The following is a 14,188-nucleotide window of genomic DNA, read 5'->3' as shown; positions in this document are numbered from 1 at the left end:
CAGCCCTAGATACTTCAGGGTGTATTTCACAAGAACAAGAAGATTCTCTTATACAATCAAAGCAGAGTTACCAGCATTATAAAATTTGATGTTGATATGCTCTTATCTAACATACATTGACATCTGTGAAGAATACAACCTCCGCCACCCCCACCACTATTGGTTAATGGATTGTTTCTCATGTTGGGTTTGCTATTTCTTTATGACAAGATTCAGCTCAGGCTGGAAAAGCACATAGTGACACATAGTGATACCGTGTCCTTTCCAGGGTATCACATTCAGAGGTACATGATATTCCCGTGCTGATCACTGGTGATGTCAACTTTGAATACCCTGGAGAGCTTCCACTTCAGACTACGAGAAAGTATCAGGGTCTGGAATTATCCTACTACCACGGATAATGAAAAAAACAATGGACAAAATATTGGACAACAGGCAGTGCAAGACTGTGATCCTTAAGAGAAGGGAAACAAACTGTGTGAGTACCATCCATTATGCAGGGTTTCTGGCTACAGGTAATTTGCAAACTGCAGTCCAGGGCGGGGTACCCAGAGCCCAGAAATCATGCTGAATTGAGTTGAAAGAAACTGGAGTTTGATAGGCTGAGGCTGCTAAGATTTCTGGGACAGAGCACCTGAGAGGGAGCTGTGCAAAGGAAGAACTCCAGAAATATGCATGGTCTGTTGAGTATTTGGCTGAATACCAACCTGCGCATGCTTAGGGTAAAACCCCATGACACAAGGCAAGATTTTATTTTTTAAAGATTTTATTTATTTATTTATTTATTTATTTATTTATTTACTTATTTGACAGAGATAGAGACAGCCAGCGAGAGGGAACACAAGTAGGGGGAGTGGGAGAGGAAGACGCAGGCTCAAAGCAGAGGAGCCTGATGTGGGGCTCGATCCCATAACGCCAAGATCACGCCCTGAGCCGAAGGCAGATGCTTAACCGCTGTGCCACCCAGGCGCCCCACGAGGCAAGATTTTAGCAGAATAATTCCCAGAGCTCATGCAGGACCCAAGATTGTTTAAGTTCCCACCAGAGTGGAGAGACCTAGGTGAACTCATAGGACATTACTAGAAACCCCAGAGGAGCCATGCTTTAGAAAAGGAATTAGCCTTAGAATAAAGTCCATTCTAGATTTGACACCAAAGAGCTTAAACACAGGTCTCAAGAATAATCAAACCCAATTGCAGATATTAAAACAGCTATTATAAATATGTTTCATGTGATCACAGGTGCAAAGAAAAAAAATAAACTTAAGAGGAAAGAAACAGAAGATATAAAAGAGCTCCAAATTAATTTTAGAGATGGAAAACGCAATAGATGAAAATACTATTGAATGAGATTACCAGATTAGACACTGAAGAAAATACCAGTGAACTTGAAGACACAGCAACTTAAAATATAAAAAGTGAAGTATCTATATATTTTATGTAATAAATTTTAGATATAAATACTGTGTATTACATTCTAATTTAAATAAAACAAAATATTAAACACATTACGTTTTACATATTCCATTTTATATATTTGAAATACTTCATGTATACATGTAAGCAAATGTATATTTTCTTATTTCTTTTTTTGTAAAAACAAAAGATAGATTGCTATACACTGTATATTCTTTAGTGACTTGTTTTTTTTAACTTAACACATACTTTGTTATTTTCAGGTTTCTTTTTTAAAATTACAGTCACCTTAGTGGGTGTAAAGTGGTATCTCATTTTGGCTTCGAGTTCACGTACCTTCTTCAACTTTTTACACTTTCTTTTTCAGAGCTGCACAATTCTCCCTTGTTTCTAGAAATCTGCCCATTTCATCTAGTTATCTAATTTGGTGGTGAAATCACAGTATTGTCTTAAAATCTTTTTTATGTTGGTAAGGTTGGTAGTAATATATTTACTTGTGCTTCTGATTTTAGTTATGTGAGTCTTCTCTTTTTACCAGTTTAGATAAAGGTTTTTTGATTTTGTTGATCTTTTCAAAGAATCAACTTTTGGTTTTGTTGCTTTTGTATTTCTCTTGTATTTCTAGTCTCTTATTCATCTCTTCTCTACTCTTCCTTCTGCTAGCTTTTGGGTTTAGTTTGCTCTTCTTGTTCTACTTCCTGAAGGTGTAAAGTTAGGTTACTGATTTGAGGTCATTTTTTAAAAATCATGATAAAATACACATTAAATTTACCATTTAACCATTTTTATAAAAAAAATTTTAAGAAGACTCTATGCTGAATGTAGGGCTCAAACTCACGACCCAGAGATCACGAGTCACATGCATGTCCTACCGAATGAGGCAGCCAGGCGCTCCATTATTTAACCATTTTAAGGTGCACAGTTTCAGATGCATTAAGTACATTCACAAGGTTGTACAACTGTCACCACGATCAACCTCCAGAATTTTTTCATTTTCTGGAACTGAAACTGTATCCATTTAACAATAATTCTCTATTGCCCTCTCCTTGGCAATCACCATTCTACTTTTGGACTCTAATGAATCTGACTATTCTAGGTAATTCATATAAGTGAAGTCATACAGTATCTGTCCTTCAGTGACAAGCTTATTTCACCTGACATGCCTTCAAGGTTCATCCACATTGTAGCATGTGTCAGAATTTCTTTCCTATTTAAAGCTAACCAGTATTCCATTATATGTATAAAATACATTTGGTTTATCTACTCATTCATTGGATTCTTGGGTTGCTCTCACCTTTAGGTGAGCATAGGTGTATAAGTATCTGTTCAAGTCACTGCTCTCAATTCTTCTGGATATATACCCAGAAACAGACTTGCTGGATCATATGGTAATTCTACTTTTAATTCTTCGAGGAATTGCTACACTGTTTTCCATAGCAGCTGCACGGTTCCCACCAGCAAAGTCCAAGGGTTCTAACTTCTTCAGAGCCTCACCAACATTTCTTTTTTAATGTAGGTGTTTCCTGCTATAAATTTCCCTCTGAGCACTGCTTTTACTGCATCCCACCAATTTTGGTATGCCGCTAGAGCTTCATTCATCTCTACGTATTTTTAAATTTCCCTTGTGATTTCTTCTTTGACTTCACTGGTTAAGAGTGTGTTACTTAATTTCTACATATTTCCAGTTTTCCATCTATAACTGATTTCCAGCCTCATTCTATTGTTCAGATACTTCAGATGATTTCGAACCTTTAAAACTGAGACTGACTTTGTGGCCTAACGTATGGTCTCTCCTACAGAATGTTTCATGTGCATTTGAGAAAGTGTATTATGTTGTTGTTGGGTGGAGTGTTTTATATATATCCATAAGATCTAGGCAGTTTAGTGTTGGTCAAATCCTATATTTTCTTACTGATTTTTCTGTCTATATGTTCTATCCATTATTGAAAGTGGAGTACTGATGATCTTCAGCTATTATTTTACAACTGTTTTTCTCCCTGCAGTTTATTTAAACATTTTGTCTATTGGGGCACCTGGGTGGCTCAGTCAGTTAAGCATCTGACTCTTAATTTCTGCTCAGATGATAACCCCAGGGTTGTGTGATTGAGCCTCACATCAGGCTTCGTGCTGGGCATGGAGCCTGCTTATGATTCTCTCTCTACCTCTCCCCACTAGTTGCACTAGTTGCACGTGCATGCACTTAGTCTCTCTTAAAAAAAAAAAAAGGTTCAGAGAAAAGGAACAGGTAAGCAGAGAAGAAAGTGAAATACCTTCACTGCAAGTTTTATGTTATTATCTGCTAAGACATGAAGCGCATATATTACAATGGATAAGCCAAACTGGGAGAGGCCACTTATTCAAGTAAAAAGATAACCTTAAAGCTGGTACAAAAACAGTAATTTGAGTGACACTGAAAACAAGTTGGTAGTTTGAGGAGAGCAATTTGGTAATAGTGATAAAACATTTCAAAGCGCCTTCTTTTAATCTTAACGAAAATACACGTCCAAGAATTTATCCTATAGAAAACTTCCAATAAATTTTAAAAAGGTATGTATATGAGAATGTTCATTCTAGCCTGAATTGTAATGGGAAAAAAGGGAAATCTAAATGCATACTAACATGGTTGAAGGTTATGTATTAATATATGGGGAAGCCCATGATCAATGTAGAGTGAAAAAATCAGGGAACAGATAATAGAGCACAGCGGTTAAGAATGCAAGTGGAGGGGAGCCTGTGTGCCTCAGCTGGTTGAGCATCCAGCTCTTGGTTTCGGCTCAGATCACAACCTCAGGGTCATGAGATCGAGCCCTGTGTCAGGCTCTGCACTCAGCATGGAGTCTGTTTGAGATTCTCTCTCTCCCTTTCCCTTTGCTCAACCCAGCGGTCGTGCATGCCCTCTCTCTCTATCAAAATAAATAAATAAATAAATAAAAATCTTAAAAAAAAAAAAAAAGAATGCAAGTGGAGTCCGACTAGATTTACTACTGCTGTACCACTGACTATATCACCTTGAGAAAGTTAATTAACTTCTCTAAAGCCTTGGTTACTTCATTTGTAAAAGCAGTTTTTTCATACATCTAGCTCACAGAGGGCCTGTGAGGATTTAAAGAAAAAAAAATCTAAACACTTAACACACAGTATTCAACATAAACACTTTAGGTAAGACTGCTACTATTTTTACTATAGTTATTACACTATGATCTCTTTTTTATGTGTTTAATAAAAATACAACCATGAAGGGGATGGGGAGGATATACATAAAACACTGTTGAAGTATCTCAGGAGTATGATGAAGTGTATGTGATTGGAGACTACGCATTTTCTACTTTCTGATTAGTATGTTATATACATGCATTTTTTCCAAAGTTCAAAAACTGGAGACTGGATAATGGAGTTACCATTATTTATGCATGTGATAAATCTTTAATAAGTGAGTACATATTTGAGAACTGTAATTAGTAGGACTCCTTTCATCATTTTTTTGACATCAAGCAAAATATACTTCAGTTAATGACTTCATAAAAAGAAAGCAAAGTATAAAGAATTTACCTACCCCTGCAGTTGCTGCTGTTGGTGAGAGGAAAGGGGCACTCTTGGTTTGTTCCAGCCAGTGTAATCCTGGTTACACCTTAGTTTTTTAACAGAAAGAGGAGCAGGCTGAGGAAGAAATCCCAAACTTCTTTTGGCAGAGGGAGTTTGGCTTGAAACATTAGTCCTATTAAAAAGAACATATAGTGCATAAGCAAAATAATTTTGCATGCTGTTTTATCCCCTAGCGCGTTCAGAGAAATCAATGCCTGAAAAAAAAAATCCTAAACTTGCGGAAGCATCAGTAATAATGATTAACTGGGGAAAAATTCCCCAAATGTAAATTAGCAAGTCTGTCAAGAGATAGTTGAAGAGGGGCGCCTGGGTGGCACAGCGGTTAAGCGTCTGCCTTCGGCTCAGGGTGTGATCCCGGCGTTGTGGGATCGAGCCCCACATCAGGCTCCTCCGCTATGAGCCTGCTTCTTCCTCTCCCATTCCCCCTGCTTGTGTTCCCTCTCTCGCTGGCTGTCTGTCAAATAAATAAATAAAATCTTCAAAAAAAAAAAAAGATAGTTGAAGAGGCATACAACACTATACCTACGTAACCTGTAATTATTAATGACTTGAGACAAACTATAATATAGTTTTACTTTGCTATTGACTTTTATTCTCTTAATGGATATGATACATCAGTTTGACTAGTCTTGAAAACATTTAGCAGTTAACTTTTTTTCACTATGACAAATAATGACACAAAAAATATTCTTTCACATAATCTCCTGGAGAAATTCCTTTAGTTTATAAGCTTAGAAGTGAAAATGTCAGGAATAAGCATTTTTAATTTTTACTTTTCTGAGACCCTGTGATTGTTTTCAGAAAGGCTGTACCAATTTCTATTTCCACTAACAGTGAATTTCCATTTCTTCACATGGTCTCCATTACATTAATGAGTGAAACTGATCTCACTGTTGTTCTATTTTGCACCTTCCTAATTACTACTGAAGTTGAACATATTTTTACAATTGTTTGCTCTTCTCTAAACTGCTTTTGTGTACCCTTAGTTTTATATTGGGTTCTTAATGATTTATAGTTTTTCACAGATTTTACGTTCTAATCCTTTGTCTATTATATGTTCTAAGTATTTTTGTGTTTTGTTTTTTTTTTAAAGATTTTATTTATTTATTTGACAGAGAGATCACAAGCAGGGGGAGTGGCAGGCAGAGGGACAGGGAGAAGGAGGCTCCCTTGCTGAGCAGGGAGCCAGACACAGGGCTTGATCCCAGGACCCCAGGATCATGACTTGAGCCAAAGGCAGATGCTTAACTGACTGAACCACTCAGGAGCCCTGTATATGTTCTAAGTTTTAAGCTTTTACATAGTCTTTACCAACCTTTTATGGTTTCAATTTTTTTCCTTCATAATTCAGTTTTTATTGGTTGTTCTGAGGATTAGTAGACATTTCAATTTGTACACAATTATTAGTGTACCAAAAATCTAAAAAATCATGTAGTTCTAATTCTTTTCTAAAACTTCTTCCAGTGACCTTCCAGCTTAAAATTTGAAGGCAAATTTTCCTTAATCAAGTACCAATTTATGATAAATGAGAATAATTTTTCTTATCAAGTATCAATATCTTCAAATGTTGATATGCTGTTACACTGTTAAGTCCCACTAATTCACAATGTAGTATCATATACACTACACACTCACATCTTCAATCTTGCACAGCACATTAACAAAGTTACTAGGAAAACAGGACTGCCAGGACCAAGATGTCACAGTGTACAAAATTCTGACAGGGGGAGCCAAGATCAAGGAGTAGTTGTCTTTAGGAAACAATTCTACCAAAAACAACATGGAAAAGGAAGTAATTTAAAATGTTCATGACCTGTTAAACGCACAACTGACTCCAAAACTGCCATTTAGTATGCTTGGTATTATTAGGCTAGAAAAACTACTCCACCTATGGAATGTTCAGCTGACATCCAAGACAATCAAAGCCTCCTATATTCAATATTCCACTATTTTCTGGTTGTACCAAGAAACAATCAGCAAATGATTTAACCTCTTAAAAAAAAAATCTACACTTAAAAAATTGGGATAAGGTGGGACTCCCTCCTTAAAAATGTTTCTAGAGCTACTAAAAAACTTGCATTTATAAAATAGTTGATAAAAATATTCCTCTAGATTATACAAGAAGGGAGACAGGGACCACTGATAAGACATGGCTTATGATATTAATCAGAAGTGGCTTCTTTCTCTCCTGCTTCATCTGAGGCTGGACTCTCTTCATTTTTAGTTTCTCCATTTTCTTTTTTTTAAAGCTTTTATTTATTTGACAGAAAGAGAAAGCCCAAGTAGGGGGAGCTGCAGAGGGAGCGGGAAAAGGAAGATCCTCACTGAGCAAGGAGCCCAACATGGGGCTTGATCCCAAAACCCTGGGATCATAACCCAAGCCGAAGGCAGATGCTTAACCAACTGAGCCACCCAGATGCCCCAGTTTTCTATGTTTTCTGCACGTAAGTCTTTTGTTTTCTGGTTAGCCACTGTAGCCTGTTTTTCCCTCTGCTCCCCTTTTCCCTCTTTGTTTGTACTTTTTTTGTCTGAAGATTCATCCTTTCCTGCTGCCTTTTTGAGCTTCATTTTTACTTTTGCAGGAGCAGATTTCTCCTCCTTCGCTGCCCCCCTTCCCCACCACAGAGCGGACCCCCCTCTTGGGCATCCTGGTGGCAGGTCACAGTGCAAGAAGAGCATGTGCAAAGCTGGGCTGCCTGGCCATTGCCCTATGGTTTCAACTTTTTTTTTTTTAAGATTTTATTTTTATTTATTTGACAGAAAGAGACAGCCAGCGAGAGAGGGAACACAGCCAGGGGGAGTGGGAGAGGAAGACGCAGGCTCCCAGCGGTGGAGCCTGATGTGGGGCTCGATCCCAGAATCCTGGGATCATGCCCTGAGCCGAAGGCAGATGCTTAACAACTGAGCCACCCAGGCGCCCCTATGGTTTCAACTTTTGTGTCTTAAGAATTAATTCTATAATTCTATACTGTAAGGGTCACAGAAATATTTTCCTATTATTTTCTCCTTAAAGTTTTTTTTTTTTTTTAAAGATTTTATTTATTTGACAGAGAGAGCGCAGAAGCAGGGGGAGCAGCAGAGGGAGAAGCAGGCTCCCTGCTGAGCCCGATGCTGGACTCGATCCCAGCACCCTGGGATCATGACCTGAGCCGAAGGCAGGCGCTTAACCGACTGAGTCACCCAGGTGCCCCTGTCCTAAAAGTTTTCTCATTTTCCTCCTATTTAGGTCTTTAATCTGCTTAGACTTTCTTTTTTTAAGATTTTATTTGTAAGTAATCTCTACATTCAATGCACATGTGGAACTCACAAGTCCAAGATTAAGGGTCACGTGCTCTATTGACTGAACCAGCCAGGCACCCCTACCCTAAAACTTATCATTAGCTTTCTATCAGTTTTATCTCTTACTATGCACTACTAAAAACACTGTAATTTGAACAGTACAAGGTATATTTGCTTCCATCCTTTTGCTCTCAACCTTTCTTCATCTTTATGTTGTAGTTGTTTCTTTTAAATAGCATATAATTATTTTTCTTCCTTTAAAATCCAGTCTTTCTCTTTTTAACTGAAACATTTTGTATCTATATTTAATATCATGACTGATTTAGACCAATGACATTTTTGGGGGGGGCGACTAATAACTTTTAATATCCATGTACTAATTCTACCACCTGTGTCATTTCTGAGTCAGTATTTATTAATTTTTCTCCTCCATATGAGTTGTATTTTTCTGCTTGTCTGCCTAGTATGTTTTCTTGGATGCCAGACATTGAGACTTTTATCTTATTGGGTGCTAGATATTTTTTATTTCTATAAACATTCTGGAATTTGTTCTGCGATGTGGTTAGGTTACCTGGAAACAGTATTATCTTTTTTGGGTCTTGCTTTTAAGGTTATGTGGGAACAGAGCAGCAATTAGTCCAGGGATAGATTTCCCTGCTAATGAGGCAAGACCTTTCTTAGCATGCAAACTCCTGCTATCAGGAACAGGAACGATGTTTGGCTTTACGTGAACTCCAAGTATTATTCCCTTAGATCCTGTGGGTGATTCCTTCCCAAGCCTTGGCTAGTTTATTCACCTGCACAGGTTGATGAGCAGTCAACTGAATACTCAAGGGGGATCCTCTGTAGAGCTCTATAGTTCTTTCTCTGTGCAGTTATCCCCTCCGGTCCCTGTTCTGTGAATTCCAGATGCCTTGGCCTCCCTGGACTCCTAGTTCCATTTCCTCAACTCAGGAAGAGCACAGGGCTCTGCTTGGTTCCCCCTCCTTGCGTGGCAGCCTGGGAACTTTCTCCAGGAAGCAAGGTGGAGCAGTCATAAGACTAATTTCATTTGTTTCCCATCTCTCATCAATCACTGTCTACTGCCTCATGTCCAACGTCATGAGACTCATAATATTTCATGTATTTTGTCCAGGTCCTCAATTGTTTCATGAAAGAGAGCAAATCTGGTCCCTCTTATTCCATCTTGGCCAGAAATGGAAGTCATCTTTAAATTTTTAATATGTGTAACTTAAGTTCTCAAAAGTAACTTAAAATGTTTTAATTTCCCTATACTCTTCCCCACTCCTATATTTCTTATTGTCTAATATTTTATTATTTTTTTTGCTTTCAAGCCTATTGTATCCTCATTTTATAAAAACTATCAAACTATTTAGATGCATAGAATAATCCTTAACGGGTATCTGGAAAAATAAACAACTAGGAATTAAAAAAGAAAGGGAGATTTACTTTCTACTGCATGCACCCTGTAACTTCTGAAGTTTCTACCATATGCACTTATTAATTATACAAAAGAATTTTAAAAGTATTTAGATTTTTAAATATGCTTTTATAATTTTTGCTGATATTTTCATTTCTTCCTTTGTTCAGTTTGCTTCTTGCAGAATAAATTGTCTCTGTAGCTAAAAACAGAATTATTTGTCTGCATTCTTGAATTATAATTTAGCTGGGTATAGAATTCTTTGATGCTATTACTCCAGTGTATTCTGTTTCTGTCGTTGCAAATGTCACTCTCTTTTCCTTCTATAAATGATATATTTTCCTTTGAGTAGCTTTTAAAATTTCATCTACAATATGGATTTTTTTTTTTTTAAGTACCTGCTGTTTGGCATTTGTTGAAGCTTTTCAGTGTGTGGACTTTCATCATTTTCATCCATTGTTTCTCTGCCAAATTCCTTGTCTTTATTTTCCTTGGTCTTATTTTCTCCAAAATGCTATTAAGACATGGAGGATGGGGACGCCTGGTGGCTTAGTTGGTTAAGCCTCTGATTCTTCGTTTTGGCTCAGGTTATCATCTCAGGGTTGTGAGATCGAGCCCTACATCCGGCTCTGTGCTCGGTGACGAATCTGCTTGAGATTCTCTCTCACCCTCTCTATCTCCCCGTCCCTCAGCCCACTCACAAGCTTTCTCTAAAATAAACAAATCTTAAAAAAAAAAAAAAAAAGACATGGCGGATAGACCATGGGGCCCAACATAAGTTTCTTCATTTCATTTCACATTTACCACCTTCTCTCTGTGTTGCAGTCCACAATCAGGCATTCTTGACTTGCTTAGTATCTGCCTCAGTGTGGATCTCTAATCTGCATAGGACTTTATATTAGAGGTTCACAATTCCTGCCCCTACGCAGGTAACACAGATGCCAGTCACTGAAATTCCCATTTCTGTGTATTTGCACTCTGCTCAGGGAGCATGAAGCAAGCAGCATATTTATGGTTCTACAGAAGTGTTTTACTTGGTTTATTAGCACAGAGAGCAGTTCTAGATATGAAGCTTCATATCAGAAACCAAATTCTGGCCTGGGGTCATGTTCAAGTCCCAATCTCATGCTGGTTTTCTAAATACGTCTCTAGTCTGTGTTTGCCATATGCCCTATGACTTCAGCCTTTACTCAATATCGGTTTTTTCTCACCGATTTGGAAATTATCACCTCATCTTTGACTAAAGCTTTGTATTAAAAAAAATTTTCTTTTCCTTAGCCATCCAGTGTACAGTGAAGTCTATTATTTTGAGAAGAAATTTGTACTACATTTAATTATTTACAAACGAAATTTAGGTTTTTGTAAAAACTTGGATTCCTTTAAGATTCTTCCAATAAGCAGATATATGTCTCTCTCTTAAAAGTACAGTATCAAATTCTTTACTTCCCCTCAATCATTTTATCAAATAATCAAGATTTTTTTTCCTACTACTTTGAATTAAATTCTACTAAAAAACAAAGTATCCACAGGTCATTATATAGCACATACACCACCATTACTCTTATCTTTTTACATTTACCACTGTCCCTCCAGGCTACATTCCAAGATCATGCCTTCTTCACAAGTAGTCAGCAGTTCTCTCATATATTTATACTCAATAAATATCAAAAATAATTTAACCTGTATCTATAGGACAGCAATTAAATTTCTGAGTGGCCTTTTTCAGGAAAAAGATACTAACTATACAATTGTGTACAACTTGTTTTTTTTAAAGAAAATGTCTTAACTTTTGGTAGTAGCTTAACAAATACAAAGGCAACAAAGGCAATTTAAAAATGCCTCAGGAGAGATCTTAGTATGTTCATCGCTTGGCATGATGGAAAACACACTAGTCTAGAATCTGATCACATTGCCAGTGACCTGTGACCCTAGTACAAATCTCCCTAGACATCAGTTTATTCATTTGTTGAAAAATTTGTTAAAAAAATCTGAAAACTAAAACATTTCCAGAGTACCAACTAAAATGTCATGAGTCTATGATTCTCATCAATTTTGTTATTTTAAATTAGAGTATTCACTTAGAGCATAATGGACAGCCTACCCCTTCAATTCAATAATCTGCAGAAGAGAGCACCTCAAGTCCTTCACAAGGTATATAACCAACACATACCTGTCTAAGTTAGTGCCACCAGAGGAGTAGTCCTTGGATCCAGTTCTGCTGCCATAAAAGGATGATGACTGTAAAGGTAAAAGTCCTAAAAAAGCCAAACAAACAGGAAAAATTTAATTCCTAAATCAACCATTCAAGTTCATTTAGTAGTAAAATTATGCATTAGGCCTGTTCATACTTAATTCTTTTTCCCCCTTTCTTTTCATCAAAGTAATATATATGCATGTTAAAAGATCAAACACTGGGGAAAGGTTATAACAGTAAAGAATACTTTCCTGTCCCAAAACTCTACAAATTTTGCTTCTAATTTCTAACCATTTTTTAAAACCTAGTTTTCCTCATTTCTTTCATAATGCTACATAATGTTTCTACTATTTAATTTATTCATTATAAACAGTATCAGTTACCTCCATTACGAAAAATTAGAAATTTCTCATTTACATCACCCCATTCTTGTTCTCTTCTCTCCAATTATTGATTGTGATGTTACTTTTACTAATTAACTTTGTAACTTCAATACACTTAAAACTTCTATATTTTGTTCTATGAACTTTATCGCCTGACCACGTATTAATTCCTTCTCCATTTCCACATCAACTTTTCTAAGACATACCTTAAATTCAACATTGTTAAGGCTTATTACATCTTTAAGCATTGTTTTTTAACTACAGATTGATTACAAAAGCTGAAAACCCGTAAGTGGAGTTTACATAATGTATTATTATTTCAGAAGTAAGAATTATATTAGATACTTCTTTCTGGAGGAGTCTAATGTCACAATCATGAACCACTTAAAGAATGTACCTAGAGTCCTACTCAAATGAATTCTCTTCAACTCCCAAAATCATGCCATATTTTAACTTGCTTCATTTTAATTTCCAGCTGACATAATATTCAAATCAATACCACAAAGCTGAGTGTCTACGGAGTTCTGAGGATCAGAAAGACAGGTTAAATGTGGGAAACACTGACATCAATTCGTGGACAGTCTAACTTTTAGTTTTTGTAAAAATAGGGCACAAGGTGAGCTTAAACAACTGCTTTAGGCAATAATTCCAAGATCTTCTGGAACTTCTAACATGTAACAACACTTATAAAATTCAGTTTCAACCACTTTAACTCCTTGGATTCATTCTATGGTCCAGGTACTTTTATAATGAGAAAGTTTAATTTTAGGCAATTAAATAGGGAAGAAGGTAAAGGTTAGATTCTTTGTTAACAGAATAAAAATTCCCTTATATTGCTAATACTTTAGCCAAGCATAGGACACAAATTTGGCACCCAATAACTAATACTGAATCATGCAGTATTCCTGAATAATGTAGAGATGTGTCCCAGTTTAGGTTTTTATTTCTAGTATAATACAGTACATCATATAATAAATGAGTATCTTATATGAAGACCAAATACTTACCTGATGTCCTATTCTCTTCTGACTGTTTCAAACTCAGCTGCTTCTCTCTACTGCTGGTTAAATACTTTCTGGAGGGATCTGTCATAGCCTTGTTGTTCCTACAGTTAATAATTTAATTCAATATATATACATAGGTATATAAAGACATAGTTCTTAATTTTAAATAGTTATTTCAGAATATTTATATTTCACATACAATTAAAATTTCTTAAGTCACATTTCCCCCATCTATTGTTCCCAAATACCTGAGCCTATATGAGTGTAGTGGGACTAGTTAGAGATATGCTCATGCTTTGATTAAAAGTGCTAATTTTAGGAGGCCCATCATGCATAAAGCCTGTGGCACATAATGCAGATACTCTACCCAGATTCCCCCTGACCCCACACCAATTTAGGTACGTTTACGACAGCGAGTACCTAGGGTTCTTTTTCACAGATTGTCCTCAAGCCACTAGAGATCCTTTACCGGCACTCTGAGAGAGTCACAGGTAAGGTCAAGAAGCCCAGCTCCCTTGCCTTGGATTAGAACAACCTTAAGGTGAAAATTTTTTTAAGGTGCAATTTATATAACAGATTTTCTCTCTGGAATTAGAATGAAGCCTAACCTCTGCTTGATTTTTTTTTTTTTTTTGAAGATTTTATTTATTTGACAGAGAGAGACAGCCAGCGAGCGAGGGAACACAAGCAAGCAGGCTGGGAGAGGAAGAAGCAGGCTCCCAGTGGAGCAGGGAGCCCGATGTGGGGCTCGATCCCAGGACCCTGGGATCATGCCCTGGGCTGAAGGTAGATGCTTAACGCTTAATGACTGAGCCACCCAGGCACCCCTCTGCTTGATTTCTGTCTAAGATCACACTCAGGGTTAATTTCCTGCACTCATTGACTTGCTT

At 36.9% G+C, this 14,188-nt stretch overlaps 1 protein-coding gene across 1 annotated transcript in view; it reads right to left on the bottom strand.

Annotated features, from left to right (window-relative positions):
• Positions 1-14,188, bottom strand: part of USP37 (ubiquitin specific peptidase 37) — an 82,758-nt gene that overhangs the window by 42,046 nt on the left and 26,524 nt on the right. The window contains exons 8-10 of the mRNA XM_040640620.1: positions 13,302-13,399; positions 11,888-11,972; positions 4,969-5,130 (exon numbers count right to left, since the gene is read on the bottom strand). Coding sequence (XP_040496554.1) covers positions 4,969-5,130; positions 11,888-11,972; positions 13,302-13,399 — 345 coding nt within the window. The remainder of the gene's footprint in view (positions 1-4,968; positions 5,131-11,887; positions 11,973-13,301; positions 13,400-14,188) is intronic.

This window comes from Ursus maritimus, unplaced genomic scaffold (assembly GCF_017311325.1).
Source record: "Ursus maritimus isolate PB19 unplaced genomic scaffold, ASM1731132v1 scaffold_1, whole genome shotgun sequence".
NCBI classification, from domain to species: Eukaryota; Metazoa; Chordata; class Mammalia; order Carnivora; family Ursidae; genus Ursus; species Ursus maritimus.
Note: the sequence above shows the minus strand (reverse complement) of the source record. Positions and strands in the feature narration are given on the sequence as shown.